This window comes from Gymnogyps californianus, chromosome 16 (genome assembly GCF_018139145.2).
Source record: "Gymnogyps californianus isolate 813 chromosome 16, ASM1813914v2, whole genome shotgun sequence".
Lineage (NCBI taxonomy): Eukaryota > Metazoa > Chordata > Aves > Accipitriformes > Cathartidae > Gymnogyps > Gymnogyps californianus.
The window spans coordinates 5,815,794-5,835,208 of record NC_059486.1 but is presented as its reverse complement, the minus strand read 5'-3'; the positions used below and the strand labels follow the sequence as shown (position 1 = coordinate 5,835,208).

Below are 19,415 nucleotides of genomic sequence, written 5' to 3'. Positions count from 1 at the left end.
TCTTTTAAGTATGTGGACAGCAAGGTGAAAGACAGCAAGATGATATACCACAGATTTCTGTTCCAAATCTCCTTTTGGTTTATCTTATTCCTGTTGCTACCTTTTGACATACTCCTCTCCTATTTTTCCATTTGCATTTATTCTTCTTCCATTTGCCCTTTTAAGAACAGCAGTTTAAATGTAGTGTGTGGACAAATAATTAGGTATTATTTTACATTTGTTTGTCTCTAGACAAAGACAGCATATAGTCCATATGAAATTCCCAAAATAATAGCTTTATCCATAGAAATTCCTGTTCTTAAGAGGAGTAAGTTTGTCAGGCATAAAATGATATCGAATTGGTTAAAATATTCTTTTGCAGTCAAAGTTGTGGTTTTCAAGGAAAATAGTAATTGTCAGAATTGAATTACCCTTACTCATTGAATATTGGAAAGAGACAGCTTTTGAAAAGGTACAAGTCCTCTGAAGGTCCAGATTTGACACTTGCTGGTTTATGTTTCTCTTTGAAATTCAAAGGGAATAAAATTACCTCTTAATATACAAGAAATATAAACCTGTCTATAAACAGGATAGCATCTTTGGATAACAAAATTGGTGACTATATGAAATGTGAAAATATATTTTTCTCCCCTCCCTCCTCTTCACTCTCCTTAACCTCTGTCTTTCTGTTACCTACTGACCACTGTGTGGGTTTCACTTTAGTGCAGGTATGTTGTTGGTTTTGGTGGTAGCAGCCAATTCTGCTGCTCAGCATTAGTGGTCTCCTTACAGTAGTTCCAGCACTGATGGAAAAGAGAAATTTGCTTGGAAAATACTTACATAAGACCACAAAATTTGCTACTCTGGATTAGACTGGGTTTTCTAGGCAAATATTCCAATCTGGTAGCTATTGTTATCTGACTGTTTGCAAGAAGATTAAAAATATCTGAGGTAAAGGAAGCAAATACTGCTGCTGAAGGAAGAATACTTTCTAGTTCCTGTAGGACTTCCATTGCACTGGAAACTTGAGATCACTCTTATCTCTACAAGGGGAAAAAAAAAAGAGCCATCTATAAGTGAAAACAATGTCCTACTTCCTTAAAAACAAAAGATGAAATCTACTCTTCTTAAGTGGAAATAGAGTTCATGCTAGGATTTACAATGCATATCCTCTGAACTGAAGAAAATAATTTGAAAGTGGAGCAGAATTTTGAATATAGTGACCTTAACAAACTCATATGCTGTGTTTGCAAGGAAAGCTAGCACCCTTATCTCGACAGTGCAGAGAGGTCTGGAATCTTTCTGAACATTCGTTATTCACCCCAGAACATTTCATCACGAAATCCCAGTGTGCAAAAGTTAAAAATGCTTAAAAGTGTAAAATCACTTCCATCTGGCTCCTAGTATGGTAGTACTGGAGAGCATGTGCTAGAGCTCACATCCCGTAGGTGATTCTGGCTGAGACATTCGTCAAACTTTCTCTGGTTTTTATTGATTTAAAGATGCAGAAGATTAAAAAAAAAAAAAAAAAGAGGGGGTGGCATTTGATGAAATGAGACTCTTAAAGAAGGAAACACGGAAATATAGACTTGCCACTTTTTAATGGTCTGGAAGAGTGCTTTGCCCTCCTCCTTTCCCATCATAAATAACTGAAAGACAAGTATAGGACATGGTCTTTGAGGATTAACAGTTGCACCTAGGGTAATTGTTCTTCCTTCTCAGAGATGAACTGAAAGTATTCGTTATGAGTATTTACTTTTAAAAGGACAAATGTTAGGTCATCTTGTTGACTCTGGGCATGTTTCAAGTTCCCTGTAATTGCTCTGCCAGTCTTTTTCCCATCCATCCTTCCTTGCCAAAATGCATAAAGTCACATTGTTGTGTTCCTGTATCACCTAAACTAAGCTTAAAAAGCAGCAGATGTTAGCTGTTTCTACAGCCCTCATTTGCAGTGTCTCCAGCTAATTAAACAAGAAAATACTGTATCGTCTTTTACCCCTGATCAGCCAGAAGACTTGAATAGAGTGTCCCAAATATTGCGCTGTGTAAAAATAATTAATGTAAAGGCCTTTGATATTACATAGTGTTATGTCTGAACCAAGAATGCAGGCCTAATGGTGCCAGCCATCTTCTGCAGCCGATATATCACCAGTGAGCCTGGAGCAGGTGGCAATGGGAGTAGGACTACCTAAGCCAGAGGTGTAGCTTAGACGTGTGCTTACGGGTGCATGTGAATAACTCGAGGTTATTTCTGACATGAACACCGAACATTTACTCCCTTTTTGTGAACACCAAGTAAATAGTTTTATCCACTTTTTGCCACAACCCTACTGAATTTAGGGCCTCTCTGTAGCGTATCTCCCATATCCAGAATGTGGAAGTCCCATGATATGTTGCTGGTTCCCACAGGGACAGGGGATGCCACTTACACTTCACTGAGCGTCTGTATTTTTTACCTTAGGTAACTAAATTGGAATTCTTTTGCTTAGTAGCACCGTAAGTTTTGAACACCTGCATGTGCCAATAGTGCAAAATTCATTCTGCTTTTGATGGTTCAGACAGCTGAATAATGTGTGCTGTAGGAGTCTGCAGTGCAAACCTGGGAAATTTTGTGGTGATTAATAAAAATGCTGATTGAGAGAGATAAGAATTGATAAGAAACCTTTGGAATTGGACAGATTCAAAGATAAATCTGTGGTGAAAAACATATCCTTTTAAACTCTAAAGAGACAAATTTGTTTCCTTAATTTAAGTTGGTAATGGACCTTTACCAAATAATGTTTCTATACAAAAGCCATAATGAATCAGACATGTCGTTAATATTCCAATTAGTGATATTTTTAAAATTTGCTTGTTTGTAAAGCATTTTGAAATCTAGTAACTATTATTATAATTCTTGTTTACCTTTTATTATCATTTAAAGATGTCTGTGTTCTTGCTGCTTTTTATGGTACCATGACTGTTCACTGCAACAGCTAACAGGTATTAATTAGAAAACAAAATCCTTACATTGCCATGCTTATGGCTTAAAGGTGTTTAGTTGTGCAGAACTTTTATATGACATAATTTCCAATCTAGTGAACACGCAGTCCTTGGGCTATTAACTTTAAACATTTTATGATGTATTTAATTCCAGGTACAACTACTACTTAATTTGCATAAAATAAATGACAATACATAGGAAAAAACGCCAGTGCGATAGAGTAGATAGGAGCTCTGTGGGTAACAGTGACTAAATGAGCAGATGAAAAAGGGCAGGTCAAAAAGAAGCCTATTTGCATGAATACATAGAAAGTAAGTATTCATTTCAGTTCTGTATTTAAAACATAAATCTGTGTTATGCAGTCAAAAGAGTAAAGGTTAATGGATTTTTGAAGTGGTAGTGCCAAAACTGCGTTGTTAATCGGTATAGAACAGGTTATTGTCTTTGGTAGCAAGATGTAAGAGGCGATGAAGACATGGGTTATTTTGAAGAGTGATAATGCTCATAGTGAAATCTTGGCTTTAAAACAAAAAAGCTGACTCTTACAGTTTAAGTGGAGAGATAAGACACAGAGTATTGTCGATTAATGTAATTTTATAAAAAATGGGATCGCTAAATTATTCTTTAGCTTTTTTTTCAAGATGCTGTTAAGCATAAATGTATATATATGAAGTATGCAAATAAGTAGGAAGGGACAAGGTATATGGGGCTTTCAGTGTGAGAAGCCTAGAACTGATGTGTTAAGAGGAACATGAAGAAATGAAAAGATGGGTAAAAAGTGGCTAAAGTGATGGGAAAGAAAGATAATCTTAGCAGCTGCCTTCTGCATAGCATGTAGGGACTGTCGTAGTTGTGGAGCAGGCTTTTAAACCGGAAGTGTTAGTAAACAGGATAGATTTTGAGCACTTCAGAATAATCCTAGCAATCAGGAGGGGAAAAAACCTAACAAAACAAACCCCTGCAATGCTTAGAAAGGCAAGGAGGAAGTCAAAGCAATTGCCCTGCTTGCAAAAGTGAGAGAAGGGAACAAGCGAAGAGAAAATGTTTAAACTTGTGATGAAGGTAATCAGGAGCAGAGCCTGGATGAGTGGCTGGGAAAAGAAGGTAAGTTTAGCTGTGCTAAGCTCAGATTGAGAAAGACAAATCAGAGGGTTTGCGAAGCAGGATTAGATGGACTGAGGTTGGCAGCGGACTGGCGCATGTTTCGGGTCTCTTGACATGGAATTGACCGAAATCATGGAAAGCACGGAGAGGGAAGTATGGGGGGAAAGGACAAGGGTAGACCTTTGTTTTCCCCTTCAAATAGTTTGAGAAAGGGAGAAGGATGTAATGAAAGAGGTGGCAAAGGACTGGTGAAAGGAATGTGCCACCAGCACCCCCTGGCATTGCAGAAGCTGGAGATCAGTTAAAAAGCCCTAGGATTGGGGGAGGGGACGAAATGACAGTATAAAGACAAGGAAATGGTGTGCGAGGATTGTCCTGCCGTTTGGTGAAAGGTGTTTCAGTGACATGAAGGGGAGCTGCAGTGTAGCGCGTTGTGGGGGCGAACACACAGCCGTACTTGCTGCGTGCGGTGGAGGCCCCGCGGCCGCCGAGCAGCCATGGCTGCTGCTGCTGGCGGGGAAGCTGCCCGCGAGGCGGCGGCGGCGGCGGCGGCCGGTGGCAGGAGGCCTCTGCCTCTCCCCGCCGCGCGGAGCATCCCGGCGGGCTCCGCCGGCTCAGCACTGCGGGGAGAGGAGGGAACCGGCCACGCTTGAGAAAAATAGGTCACGAATGGGCCTGCGGTGACGGCGAGGTGAAGGGCGATGAAGCGGCACCAGCGGGGTTAAACTGGGTCAGGGAGTAATTTGGGAAGGTTTGGCGGACAGGTGGGAGCGGATAACTGTTTTTCATTAATGCTCGCAAACCGACAGAAGCAGCTGTTTACTCTCTTGCCCTAAGTGGGATGGCTCCGAGCCAGGCTCGGCAGTAATTGGGACCAACATCCTATGTCAAACAAGACCGTCCTCCGCCAGGAGAGCGAGCAAACAGCTCCAGCCCTGCACGCCGCCCCCCGCCCCCGGCACCCAGTTGCAAAGAAAGCGGGGAAAAAAAAAAAAAAAAAAATAGCCGCGGCGGCAGGAAATCTAAGGTATGCGGTTTCCAGAGGTCGGGCGAACTCCGGTGCGAGAGGAAGTGTGAGCCGAGCCGGGGCGGGGGCGCAGCCGGCGGCGCGGCGGGGCTCGGCCCGCGCGGTCAGGTGGGGGCGCGGGGGCGGCGCGGAGCGGGGCGGCGCGGGGGCCCGGGCGGGGGCGGGCGCGCTCCGGCTCGGCGGGCCGCCGGGGAAGTCCGGCGGAGCGAGCCCGCCGCCTCGGTAATGGTGAGTGCGGGGGGGGCGGCCCCGCGGCCGTGGGAAGCGGCCGCCCCGCGCGGGGCGGGCGCGGGAGGCTCGAGGGAAACTTCTTCCCCCCGCCCCGCGGGGAGGCCGGGGCCGGCGGGCAGGAGGGAGACGCACCGGTGCCGCTGGCTGCAGGCAGGGCGCTGGGCTGCGGGGTGGTGCCCCGGGGGGAGACCGGGGGAGCCGGGCGCTTTGGCGGGGGGGCGGCGCGTGGCCCTCCCTGGCGCTGCGGCGGGGACAGATGCGGTGTTGTAGTAAGTTTGATTTCTCTCTGCCGCCAGAAGCACAAATAGCTGCCGGCTTCCCTCAATTGCAGGGCGTTTCTCGGTGTGGCGTGCCTTTGCCCCTTCCCGTTCGGCTTGCCCGCGGGTGTTAAAACCCTTCCCCGAGCAGCTGGTCGTCACCCGCGGTCGCCGCGGGGAATCCCTTCCCCGGGGCTGGGCTGCCTGGGGGCTGGGCGGGCTCCGGACGCGCGCAGGGTTCACCCACAGCGCCGAGCAGGCAGCCGGCAGCGCAGGGAGGCAGGAGATGTGCTCTGATGACATTTGCCGTCGTGGTTGGGAAATACTTCATTAGTTCGGTTCGCCTTGGGTTAGAGGCTGTAACAGATCTGCTTCGCTGCACGGAGGAAGATCCTGAGAGCAATGGGAAACGGAGGCGTCGAGAGAAGTTTGGAAGGGGGGACGAAAGGGTGAGGGATTTTTGTTTTCTTCTGTCTGCATTGTTTGGGATTTCTCGGTCTCCTTCCTCCACCCCCTTAGTGGGATGAATTATTTAGCACCCTCGTTTTCAATTCAGCCCTAAAGCTTGCAAGGGGAGGCTTTCATGTCTAGAAGAAAAAAGACACGGTAGGTCTGTAAAAATCATGTCTGGCACAGAGCAACCCAGCTGTGATCTCTGGTGTGCACTCTGCTGTTCTGCCTACGACAGCCAGGCTCACACTGGAGATTCCCCTTCTTAACGGTGACCTAACAGAGAAGCCTGTTGTTCAGCGTCTATTTTGCATGAGCTACTATGCTGTAGCAGTCGCTGCTTCATTCAGCTAAAGAGAGAGAGGATAAGAGGATTCCAATTTAATTAGCAGTTTGTTAAAACCAGTCAGCTTTGTCTGGTCACATGTTTATAATTTTAGAACATATGTCTTAATTGCAGTAAATTCTGGTGTTGTGCATAAAGCAAGTGCCACATGCTGTTTGTGGCATTGGCTGTGGCAGCTTCATGTTTCTATTTTTTTAATTTACTGCAGCATGTGTTTATTTGTGCAACGGCAGATTTTTGTGTGTGCTGTGGGTATTTTGCATGAAGCAGATCTAGGAGATCTAGGAATTAAAGCATATGCTGTGGAGGTTTTTATTACCCGGGGAGCTGCAAGATGTGTCTTTTTTATTGGAGCATATTCAGGTTGACATCTTGAATACCCAGATACTGTTCTGATTGTTTTCAGTAATAGGACTTCTGTGTGTTTTTAGCATCTTTATCTTAATCTGAAATAATCTAAATGTTGAGACCTTCCTCACTCCTCCTCCCCCTCAATAATTACTCTGGTTGTTCTCAAATAATTCCTGTCTCACAATATCCCTGAAATCAAACACCAGCAGACTGTCCCCTGTCTTCTGCCTAGCTAACTGAGTCACTGCCATGCCTTGTGCTAGATTAAGCTGTTGTAGTATTGCTGCTGGTTGAATATTGAAGATCCCCTGTGTATACTGTGATTTACGTTATTGTAAATAGGGTAATTGAATTATAGCTTCTCTGCAATGTCTTGTTCCTCTGGTGTTATCAGAGATCAGTTGACTTTAGTTGGGGTGCTAGGCACGCTGCTGCCTAAATGTTTACTTGAATTAGACATTTCCACTAACTCTTACAATTGGATAAAGAACTACTTTTGTTTATAAACCCTGTATTGCTGAGGAAGCCCTGGGAGTCTCTGAAAGCACTATGTGTTAACACACATTCTCCCCCGCCCCCCCCAAAAAAAGGTAAAATACTTGAATAACAGAGTTAATGAAATTCTTTTTTGTTGCATGAATTCCTGTATCAGAGGAGAAACGATATTCTGAGGTAGCTATGGGGTGCATGACAGTAAGAGATTTTTTTGCCTTTTATAGCAGTCAGGACTCATTCAGGGCCTCCACTTGCTGGACAGAGAAGGGAAGTGTTTTATGGATGCTGCTGTAGTGGGGGGAGAAGAGACAAGGCAATGAGTTATCTATCAGCCCCTAATAACTTAATTTGAGGATCTTAATTGATCAGGATGAAATGTGCAAACTCACGTAGAGCTTTAGTTGTTTGAGAGGAGTATGCCTTCTCCAAGGCTTGACTCCTTTTTACCACTGCATATGTCTTTTTCTGGTTCATAACCACTAATATGGGATATTTGTTTCTTATTACCTATTTTAAATAAGCTGCTTCCTGCCCTCAACTTCAGCTGACAAACAGTTTGAAATCCAGGATGTGTACTTCTGTCATTCCTAAGCCAGTATGAAACCTCAGACAGAACTGTGACCTTCAAACATGAACTAAGTCACGTGTTTGCAAACACATATCTTTATAAAACTGGTATTGAAAAAAAGGAATAGGGAACCCTAGTCAGATCTCACAGGATTCTGATTTGAGATTAAAAGGCTTTTCCACTAGCTCCTGCTGTCATTTTACCTCTGTCGGAACACTGAAGGAGTTTAAATTTTTGTTCATTTCAGCTCTCCGTTGCTTTTGTTCTTCTCAACATTGACAAAAGATGCAAGTATTTCTTTGTGCTTCCAGATTGTGTGCACATACCGAAATACCAGCCGGTGATGGAACATGCCATTCTTGCCGCTTTCAAAGGGCTTTTAGAATTTAATGGCTGATAGTGAACAGTTGAGTATAATTTTTTTAGTACCATTCCTGCTACGTATGGCATTTTATATTTTCTCCTGGTTGGTAGTACTTGTTTATATTCATGCTATTAAAAATATTGACAGTTCTTCATTACATTCCAATATGCAGCTCTCTTAATTTTTGTAAATAACTTCACAGTCTATTCAGTGAAATCTAGCTTTTTCCATAATCTTGATTTGTTCCTAAATAAGCTGCAAAAAACCCTACCTGTGTATATTTTGAAGGCTGTGGCTCATAAGCAACTAAACATGAGTCTGAGGTCATAACAACTCTAACGAAAATTTGATGAAACATTGCCAGTACCCAAACAGAGGTAGTCGTTACAACTACGTATTGATATGTCACCTCCTAATGACGACATGGCTCTTTTCTGACCAAGTTGTGGTATGTACAGTACACAAATCTGTTTGGTTTTGTGTTGCATCACCTCGAACCTACTTACTTTTTCATACTTACCAGGTCAGTCAAGAGGAGCTGTGCCCAACAGGTTGCTGAGGAAAAATGTATTCTTTTGAAAAGTCCTTATGTGGGCCCCCAAAGTTAGATGATGTGGCTGCATGATCACTCACAGTGCTCAGATAAGAGAAACTCATGTGTCTGAAGGATGCATCTTAGCCAAAAGGTATTGTAAGGAGAATGCTTCTAGGTAATTTTATATGAAGATGAAATTTTATGTCAAGATGAAATTAAGCTGAAGGCTCTTCTCTAGTAGTTTTAAAGATTATCACTTGATTGTATTTTATGAGCTGCCGTGTGATACTGCTTTAGAGGGTTTTCTCTTTTCAAAAACTGTGATGGAAACTAGTAGCAAGTGGTTTTTTGGACCTTTTGATTTATGTTCCTTCAGGCGTAAAGACCTCTTTCAGCAGGATCTCCTAATGCCATGTATTCTAGTGATTTGGTGTTGACAAGAAAGAACATTGAGTGCTTGATCAGTGTTGTTTTCTGAAATGATAGCATTTTCCTCCGCACTACTGATCTAACCTGAGACCCTCTAGCTTTTGGTATTTTCTGAGATTTTGAGTCTAACTTGGTGATATATTTGTAAAACATACAGGTGGATGTTGTTACTTTTTCTAAGCATTGTATGAATATGCTGATATATTTTGCAAACACTGGGATTTTTATGTGTTGGGTAATGACTAATGTACATCTAGAACTTGGATATTTAGGTAGGTGAAAATGTGGATCTTCAAATCCTGTGAAATCCTTCAAGCCTACTGAAATAGTAAAAGGTGGCATCCTGTACTAGAAGGAGACCTTACTGCAGAGTTTCAGCATGAAGAATCTCCGAACAACTCGTAATTCTACATTAAGAATGTGCCGAATCTCAAAAATTAGCATACCTCTTAATGTTACGAAGTTCTTGTCCTCCTTTTCTTTCTAGTACCACGTATACTGCAGTAGATTATGGAGGTGGATCAGTGTAAGCTGTTTGGAGATAGACAACTTTAGGTACCCGTAAGGCAGGTAGGTAAGATTTAGCATTTTTCCTTTACTGTACTCATCCACCCAACTTGAAAATTAGCTGATGTTCTTGTGAAAAATCTGTCGTCTTGTAGCAACTGCCTTGCCCTTGGCCCATTTGGACATTCCACAGATTGTATCATTCTCCACATCCTTTTGAACATCTGTCTTATGTTTAACTTCTCCATTTAAGCATTGTCCTGTTGTTATTTCCAGAGGAGTGGAAGGGCTACCTTTTGAAGAGAGACATTTGAGACTTACCTCCAAACTTTAACTCTTCTGTCACTGCATTAGACTGCTAAGTGTTTCTAATCTCTCTTCTTCATACCTAGGCTTTGTTATGCTCTACTACTCTTGTATTCTTTTAAGGCAGGAGTGCTGTCAGAATAACATTAGTAATACACTGTGCCAGGTTCACTCTTTTTGGGTGTTACCAGATGTAGGCAAAGATGATAGCTGATAGTTCTGTGTTCTGAAGCAATTTTCGATTTGCTTAAAATTAGGCTGAGGTAACCCTCCCTCCACCAAATAGAATCTAATACGGGTTAAAGTGCATGTACGCTACTAGCTGTTTACTCTCTTAACTTCTGGGGAGATGGGGAGTCACTCTAGTGACAGAAGTGTAGGGGTCTGTGTAAAAAAACCTCACGATCCTGAGACTTGCCCTTCTCTGGGAACCAATGGCTTCTCCCAGCTTTGTGTTAGCCCCAATTCTCTTTCTGATTCTGCAGCGCCTCTGTTAGGAATAAGAATGAGTAGTGGGGCTCGACCTCGGCATGCCACTGATAGAGACCAGAACCACCCTGCAGACTTGCCAGTTGGCATTTATCTCCCCTAACATCTGTCATCTTTATGACTTAGTCATCATCCTTTGCATTCAAAGGAGATAGTAGTTTCTAGCGTGTAGCTCATCTCATCCTAAGGTGGAGCCTATAATAGCTCAGGTGAGCCACATCCCCTAAATACCTTTTTCTGTCTATAAAAGGTTTCTAGGTGATATCATTAAATGTGTGTGCCTGTATCATAGTCATGTGGAGTTAGATTAAATGAATCCCACATGGTGTTGAAAAAATGAGAGTTTGCTAATGTCTGCAGGGGGCTAATGCAGGAGCCTGCCCACTTCCAGGCAGATGGATGGGCTGTACCAAGCTTGTTTCATTAGCTTCGAGTACCATTTGCATCTGATGCCAGGCAGTCTGGTTGTAGCAGATATGCAGAAAAGATCTAAGCAGAAAAATCCTCTTAAAACAAGGAAAGGCTGTCTCTTAGGCAAAACCAGAGCCCCTGTCACTCTTTAGATGTGCCCTGCTAACCATTTATTTTGGTGGTAAAGAAATCTTCCTGTGTCTGGCCCCTGAGAATGCCTAAAGAAATGCGGAATCCTGGTAAAGAGTTTTCTGGTCGAGGGTTTCATATTTTCATTATGTTTCTGCATCAAGTTATTTGCTTATTAGAAGATCTAGAAGCATTCTGTATTCTTTGGATTCCTATGCTTTACATCCTCCCAAAGAAAGAATTGCAAGCTCTTTCGGACAGGGACAGGACATAAAACAAAATGTACCACTCCCCCCAAAGTACTGAAGTAACAAAGGCAGAGTCGGAAATTCCAAAGTGGGTGAGCAGACACCGTTCTCGGTGTTTTCTTTTGAGTAGATGGAAGTGCCTGACTGAATCTCTGGATGACTTCTGCTCTTCTTGCATCCCTTTGGCAAGCCTCTTTCTCTCCTTTTTGAACCCTGGTTTGGCTGCAAGACACAGTGAGTGAAACTTACTGCTGATAATTTAATTCCTTTCCTAACCAATCCCTTTTTCTCTCTTTTCTAAAATACAGCTAGTAAAAGGGAGCAACTTCTGGAGGAAAACCAATAAATGTACTTAAGAAACTTGTCCAAAAGTCTTTTTATCAATAACTGACTTTTCCAGCTTGAGGAGTTGTCCAGCTGTCCAAAAGGGAACCTTTTTTAATGTTGGCAACAGAAGGCGGGGGGGGGGGAGTCAGTGTTCCACAGCTATATCTTCAAATCCACCTTTGCTTTAGCTCTGCAGATTTGCAGAGCAGAGAAATGAGGGGCTAGACAAGAGGGAATCTAAGGATTGTTTCTTAGAGTACTCTGGGGAAGGATACTCCACTGGCGCTGTTGTCGTTAACCCTGAAAAGTAGTGTGGGGAGCAGCCGCCTTCATCCAGGGGATGATGCATTATGCACACACCTCCTGCGTTTCCCGCATTTTCAAGTGGGTGATGTCTACCTGAGGCACACCATTGCAGAGCTCTGGAGGGAACGCAGCTGTGTCATTGCTTGAAGAGGATTGCACCTTCAGAACAGGTTTTAAGGGAACAGCCTGTTGCTCCTTCTCATGTTCTTCTCTGTCTTTCTTTCCATTGTAGCCATGGAATAGAATGGATTCTTTTTTTCCTTTTTTTTATAGTCTAGTTAGCCATTTCTCTTTAAAAAGAGATGATGTGACTTTCTGTTGACATCGTTGTGAAATCACATGGTACATGGGAACCATCTGAGTAAAAACTCCTCAGCCTCCTGACCAAGTGAACAAAAACCTCTAGATTCTGCCTGGCAAACGGCCAAACCCAATGTTTTGCAAAGGCTATCTGTAGACCTCAGTTTCTGTTTCACTAATTCCGCCTGAACTTGTAACTCATCATCTTAACAAGGCATTTCTGGTTTTATATAATTGCTTATGCAGCAAGGAAATTAGTCCCTTTCCCTCCCTCATGTGTGTATGTCCCTGACTCATGCTCACACATGATAGTCTCTTGAAGTGCATATGGCTTGGGTGTATTTTTCATAGGGTTAAAACCAATTTAATGTCAAGTCAACTATAAAATGATTGTTCTAGAAATTGAAAAATCTGAAATTTAAGACTCTGAAAATATGTTGTATTTTGAAGAGAGAAATAAGAGGTGAAAATTGTCCGTTATGTTTCTTTATCAGCATATGACAATTGGAGAATTTTCATTTGTCAATATTTTTCATGCTGCTCTCTTGCTAAAATAATGCTGCAGAATTCCACAGTTCTTCCAGAAAGCATACATGCTGTTTATTCACTTCAAAGTGTGTGTGTGTATTTAAAAAAGAAAAAAAAAAAAGAAATAGACAATATTTACCTTGTAGACCAGGAGTTGTAATCCTGCTTAGTTCTGACTTACTGAAAGGAAGTTGCTGCAATTTTGCCTTATTTCTGTTTCCTTTTCCAGGCTGATAAAATGTCATTTATTTATTATCATACTATTTTTTTATATTCTGTTACTGTACTATGTGAGCAAGACTAACAGTAGACAAGAGGAGTGCTGTTTAAATATTCCGAAAAAGTTTGTAAGATTTTTCTGAAATCGGCTAATTTATTCACAGAAAGCATGGGCTGCCTTTTTTTTCCTTGATGACACAAGTTCCTGCAGCTAATAATTTTAATATTCTGAATATAGCTGCTTTCATTTCTTAATACTTTTGTACCCACTCGCATTCCTGTTCACAGAGGTGGAATTGTTCCGCTACATACTGAATAGCAGTGTGGATGAAATGAGGAATTGAGGAAGAAAAACAATAGAATTGTCTGTAGAAAAGAAGAAAAGCCAAAATCAGATGACAGAGTAAAATAATAAGAGATATGGGAGCATGTCAAGATTGGATGAGAAAAGGTGGTTTAGTAATTTGCGAAATGGGGGAGGGGGCAGCGGTTTTAATGGTTACACTCAGAACTAGCAGGAAGTCATGAGTCAAGCAAACACACGCTTACTGACTTGAACACTAAATAGAGCGATGCTTACAGAGAGGAGTCGGGATATTCAAGGGTCTGGGCTGTACTTTCTTAGCTGAAAAGAGTGAGGTTTCAAATCCTGTGTTGAAACTGTTCAGTTTGAACCATACTCCTTTCCCCAGTGCAAGATGTTATGTTGACGGAAGTAACTGTGAAGAGAGGACACGAGTAAAGCTAGTAGTACTTCAGTATGTTGTGCTTAACCCTGTATTAAAACAGAGACTTAAAAAAAAAATTTAGGAAAGTGTGAGCTTTCCAGGGATTATGAAATTGTGCTTAGTTCAACTTCTGATTTTAAAATACTGTGTAGGTTGTTCCATTATTAATCGGCAGCTTCCCTGCACCACTTTATTAGTTGGTTTGTTAGTTTTGTCATATTTTCTAACAATCTTAAAATAATATTTAAATTAGATTTGTTTTTACTAAAGGCTCTTCTTAGTAGGACATTACTGAGACTGACAAATGAAGAAATGTTGGGTTTTTGCTTTGGTCACTTGAAGGCAGCAGTGGAATTGAGTTTGTGTGTGGTACAACTTGCACTTCTGGGACCCCTTGGAAAAAAAAGAAAAGGAAAAAAAAGAGGGAATTGAGTCATAAGTAATTGGAGGTCTTTATTTGTAGCAGTAGTTTTTTTATGTGTTTGCTTGTTATATGTGAATCGGATCATCTGAAGTATGACTAGCATTTCTCCATTTTGTTAAGAACAGAAACCGTGGAGCATTGAGAGAGTAAAGTTTGATCTCTGCTTAGAAAATGGCTTACTCTGAAGCTCTGCAGTGTCAGCAGCAGCCATCCCCAGAGAAGTTTGGATTTTGTTGAGAACTGTCAGCCTTTCCTCCTCAAGAGAGGCATTCCTAAACCCCAGGGAATCCCCTCCCGTAAAGTTCTGGAGTAAGCAGCGTGGAGGAATAATAAGCACTTCCTTCCTTTCTATTTTCAGTGACTGAACTAGAAAGTATCCACTATTGCTGTAGCTCATGCTCACAAAACCCTGTGCAGCATGGTCCTCTTCTCCTCACCCTCCTCCCCGAGTCTTCAATTCTTCTGCAAGGGGAGGTTGTGCAGCAAGTTTCAAGGTGAAAAAAATTTTAAAAGTGTCACCCAGAATATGGTATACAGACTTCATTATTCGGTTTCATATTTAAAGTAAAATTCAGTATTAAGTTATCGGCAGAATTTTCATGTACTCCCAGATCAGGCTTGCAGATCAGGCTTGCTTCCCCCGCCCCCAGCTCTTACAGAGTGTTTGTTTAGCCAGGAAGGCATGGAGAGCAGCTTGATGTTTCGAATCTTGAGAGGCATTTTGGAGTTGTTGGAAGTATCTAACTCCTTCCTCTAGTTTCATGTAAACAGTTTCGCTGGCTGTTGCAGAAGGGAGGAGAACCTTTCAGCTGCGGGAGTGCTGGCCAGCAAACAGCAGCGGTGCGTTGGACGTAAAATCCTTTTGGTGGCCAGAGCCGGAGACATTTTGTCAAGTGGCCTGAGTGGTGATAAAGAACTGCAAATGTTTGTCACAAGGATCTGCACTCCTCGGTGTGTGTACTTTGAAGAGAGGTACTTTGCTAAACAAATCTGAATTTTTCAAATGATGATATGAAAACTTTAATTTTAGTCAAACTGGATAACTTTTTCCAGCCTCCTCCCCAGTTGTTTCATCACAAGCTTTGCATTTGTATCTTTCTTAAGTTTTGTTAAAAAAAATAGCCTAGCATTCAGCTTTTTAAAAAAGTTGCAGCATATGATCGGAATTCAGAAATACTCTTCCTGAAGGTTATTGATACTTAGGAAGGAAAAATTCATGCCTGATGGGCTTAGTTAAACCTCTCTTTGGGAGAGGTTTGAATGAGACTGTTTCTTTAGTCTCTGACTCAAATTGCAGTCTTAAAAAGAATTCAGCATCACTCATGAAATAAATTCTGATAAACTCACTTTAATATCAGTGTTTTGCATATTGCTTAATAAAATCACAGGAGGTGGAATGAAGATTGTTCTGACTCCTGATGGCAGGTTTCTTTCTGCTTTTGGCTTGAGGCTGCATGTGAAACAGGCAGCTATGTAACATAGGACAGTAATCTTATTTATTGCTGTTTTGCATTTGTAAAACTGCAAGTCAACACATGAAAAGTTAGTGACTTTCCTTTTAAAATCAGACCTTCTTTTGTAATTGCAATGATAAAGTAAACATCCCTTTTGTGAGTTTTAATTTAAGCTCTTCTGATGTGCCCTTTTGTAGAAAGACTGAAGAGCAGCATTCCCCAAAATGTGCAACTTTGTTTCTATCAGATGGACTTTGTCACTTTCATGGCTTTCTACCTGCAATTAGCATATTCTGTCATTGCAAATGGTTTTACTGCACTATTGTAATTTCCGGGGTAGCACGAAAATGTATACATAGGATGTGAGAAGGAGCTGCAGAATTATTTTCAACTGATTCCAGATACGGTATCTGAAAGCGTCCTCCAAGTGATCTGCCTAATTCAAATGAAGGATGAGATAATACTGAAAAGGCCAGGAACCTACACATGGGCTGTCTTCCATTCCTACAGTATGCATCTAAGTTGACCATAAATTGTTTTGTATAGTTAAATTGGCTAAGTAGGTTGTTGCAATGTGGTGCCATTATGAGGCATTCAGTTGTTTTAGGATTTGGCAGAAATCCCGTTTACATATGTGCAGAGAAGCAAAAAATATCAGCTGCGGAAAATGTGTGTGTTTCATCTGTAGCCTGAAAGGAAAGTCATTGTATAGTTTGGGGGAAGGAAAAGCTTCTCTATTTAAGAAAAGAATGTGTGCTGTTTTACGGAACTGTTACCTACAAGATCTGTACGTGCTTGAGAGCTGCTGAGCTACATGAGCAGATAAGATCTTTGCCACCAAGCCGCAGTAAGTGTTTGTGGATGTTGGTAGTTGGGGATAGGAGGAAGCGACGGTTGTGCCTTGGGGGTCAGTCATGGTACAGTTTTAGGTACTTTCTGGAAAAGGGAAGCTACAAAAAAAAGTTTGAAATAAAGCTTCAGGGAGCAAAGAGGAAAAATGGCTTTTTCTGTGATCACTAGGGAGTAAGAGTAGAGAGCATGAGGAAAAGCAAGAGTAAGAAAATTTGGCAGAACAGTCTGTGCCTTACATCTAGTTGAAGTCATTGTTTCCTATTTAAAAACACTGATATTTGTGTGTTGTTTTTTCCCAAGTTCCTATACATCCTATGGAGTAGAACTGCAGATTCTCTGAAGACATGCAGGGGGAGGGTCTGTTGTAGAAAGGCCGGTTACGTATCTGCTTCTTTTGTGGTCAAATGTCATTTATGATTGCAGTGATCATTTTCTTTGCTTCCACCTTGCATTAAGTTCTGAAGAATTTTGCTCACACTGAAAGTAAAGCTAAAAATACCAAAGCAAGACCTTTAAACAAGGATAAAAGAGTAAATATTTGTATATCCTGCTCTCTGAACAGGTTTGGAAAGCAAAATTCATTTTCAGTCAGGTACTTCTATCAATGAGACTATTCTTTCCTGCATTGTCATAAAATGGTATATGTGACCAGAGGATTTTGATCTTAAAGAGCTGCTACAGGAAAAGTTTCAGAGCTGAATAAAGCATGAGGAAAGGGTTTGCACTGATGTAACAGCAGTTTTTGTGAATGATCATAATATAAGTTGCATACTAACATGCAAGCATAGTAGTATTTGCATTGCATTTTTTCAAATATGGCTGACTAGTGTGTTGACAGCATCCATGTTAAATACTTGAAAAAAATCTCCTTAGACTTATTAGACATTGCAAAATCTGAGCTGACTAACCATAATTAAATTATATATTTTCTATCAGTCTCCCGCCTTGTTCCCCAAAGATTCCCTTGTCCCAGAAATTTAATTAGAAGGGTCAGGATGTATGCACAAGTATTTGAATCTGCCACTGGAAAATGGATACTGCTGAGGAATCTGATCCTTCCTATCAGACTGGTTAGTGCCATGGTGAACACTGATGATACCAAGGCAGTAACCAAGTTCCTAAGACATTTAGTAACAGATTATTTGAAGACAGAATCTTGCTGTGGCTGCACAAGAGCAGTGGCTTTTAGGCCAGGAAAACTTAAGTTTTAAGTTACTCCTTGTTTTTTATGGTAGTTGAGCTTTGGGCTTAGGAAGGCGTGTTCACAGACATTTAAGAAAAATGCACAATATAATTTAGGCTTTGCTTGCTTTTTTCTGGGAGTAGTTCAGAAGCATATTTAGAAGATGTGCTGGCTTCTGCAAGCCTCCCTCTTTTGCTACTGGCAGGAATCAGTTGACTTTAAATCCAGATCTCCCTGTCTGAAGGACCACAGCATTTGTCTGTCCATTATTCCCCTGACCCTCAGTGAAATTCAGTGTGCTGCGGAATCCAACCCATATTTTAAGATTTGTGTCCTTTTCAGTTGGATCCCTATTCAGAGGCTTCCTCTTTTCCCTTTTCTGCAGGGAATCTGGCGCATCCCCGTGGATGAGATCGACCGCCCTGGCAGTTTTGCATCTCATATGAACCGCTCTATTGTCTTACTGTTAAATGTGCTGTCACAACTAAAGGATTACAACACCTTGCTGAAAGTCTCATCTATGCTACAGAGGACCCCTGATCAGGGAAAGTATGATACATTTATTTTAATCCATTACTTTGTAAAGCTTTAAATATATTTTGTTCACTGTGTAACTATTTTATTCAATGACATTCTTAGTTTAGGAAAAAAGTCTTTAGACAGATTTCCTTGGGAATATAGTGGAATGATGGTTAATTTTTCTCAGGATAACTATTCCACAATAGAGTCCAGAATTTCTCTGAATTTCTGTTGAAACTCAGAGCAGCCGTACAGCTGCCTTAACAGACTTGCAGAGGTTTTCTGTCATGTGGAGGGATTTGCTGGTGGAACAGAGCATTGTGACTTCTGCACCTCTCTGCTGGCCTCTTGCATAAGAGCTATGTCCAGTGAGGGAGGTCACAGCCCAGGCATCCTGCCTTCCTGTAATCCTTGACAGACTGAACAATGGTTATGTGCCTGTTGGCAGCTGATGCTATTTAAAAAGCTTATCCTATTCAGGGGCGATCTAATTTTAATTGCATTAACCTTATTTAAGAAAAAAGAAGCCATTTAATGTGAGCTATATACAGATTCATATCAATGGGAAGACCAAAATAAACATCTAAGGAAAACATTGAAGCAATTGAGGTAAAATTCTAGTAGCTTGCTGAGTGGGAAACGTTGAAATTAGTCTCTGGCAAATGCTTAAGAAATTGAGCTGAATGATTGATGGCAGTAAGTTGGAGGCATTGAAGGTTTCTTCATGTGTTTTTGAGTGTGAGTGCATGTGAATTTGCATAGATTGTAGTATGTCTGGGAATATGTCACCACATGTTCAGCAAACTTGAAGCCAAAAATACTTTGACTTTTAGCATATCAGAAGTACTGGGCCATAGAAGGTTTAAATTCTGTCCTAACCAAGCCCACAGTTATACTAAAAATACTATGTTATTTATAAGTCTAGACTGAATTTGACAAACAAGTAATTTGACATGTTGGATCAGCCAGTGCCAGCCATGGTGAACTGCAGTTGTTACAGGAACTTATAAATGCAAATATTCTGGGTGTGTCTGGTATATGCCTGTAACAACCCTATTTTTAGAAACGGGTGTTTTTAGCTGAACTGTAGTTATTACTGAACTAATGAGGAGTCAGGTTTTTGTATGTTTTGTCTGAAAACCAAACCATAAAATTACCAATTTAATGTGATACTGTAGAGAGAAAATATGTTTATTAAAAATGTTGGCTTTTTGACTGAAATAGTACCCTTCAGAATTATTTAATTGATTTTTAGCCCTCTCATTAAAACCAGCCAATTCTGAAATAGAAATTCAGTTTTCCATCAAACTCAATTAGGTGGGATTGATGGCTGGAAATGTTTTCCTTGAAAGTGGACTAAAGCATT

At 41.3% G+C, this 19,415-nt stretch overlaps 1 protein-coding gene across 1 annotated transcript in view; it reads left to right on the top strand.

Annotated features, from left to right (window-relative positions):
- CABIN1 (calcineurin binding protein 1) overlaps window positions 1–19,415 on the top strand; it is a 116,233-nt gene that overhangs the window by 64,138 nt on the left and 32,680 nt on the right. Inside the window, exon 29 of the mRNA XM_050906552.1 lies at window positions 17,916–18,079. Coding sequence (XP_050762509.1) covers window positions 17,916–18,079 — 164 coding nt within the window. The remainder of the gene's footprint in view (window positions 1–17,915; window positions 18,080–19,415) is intronic.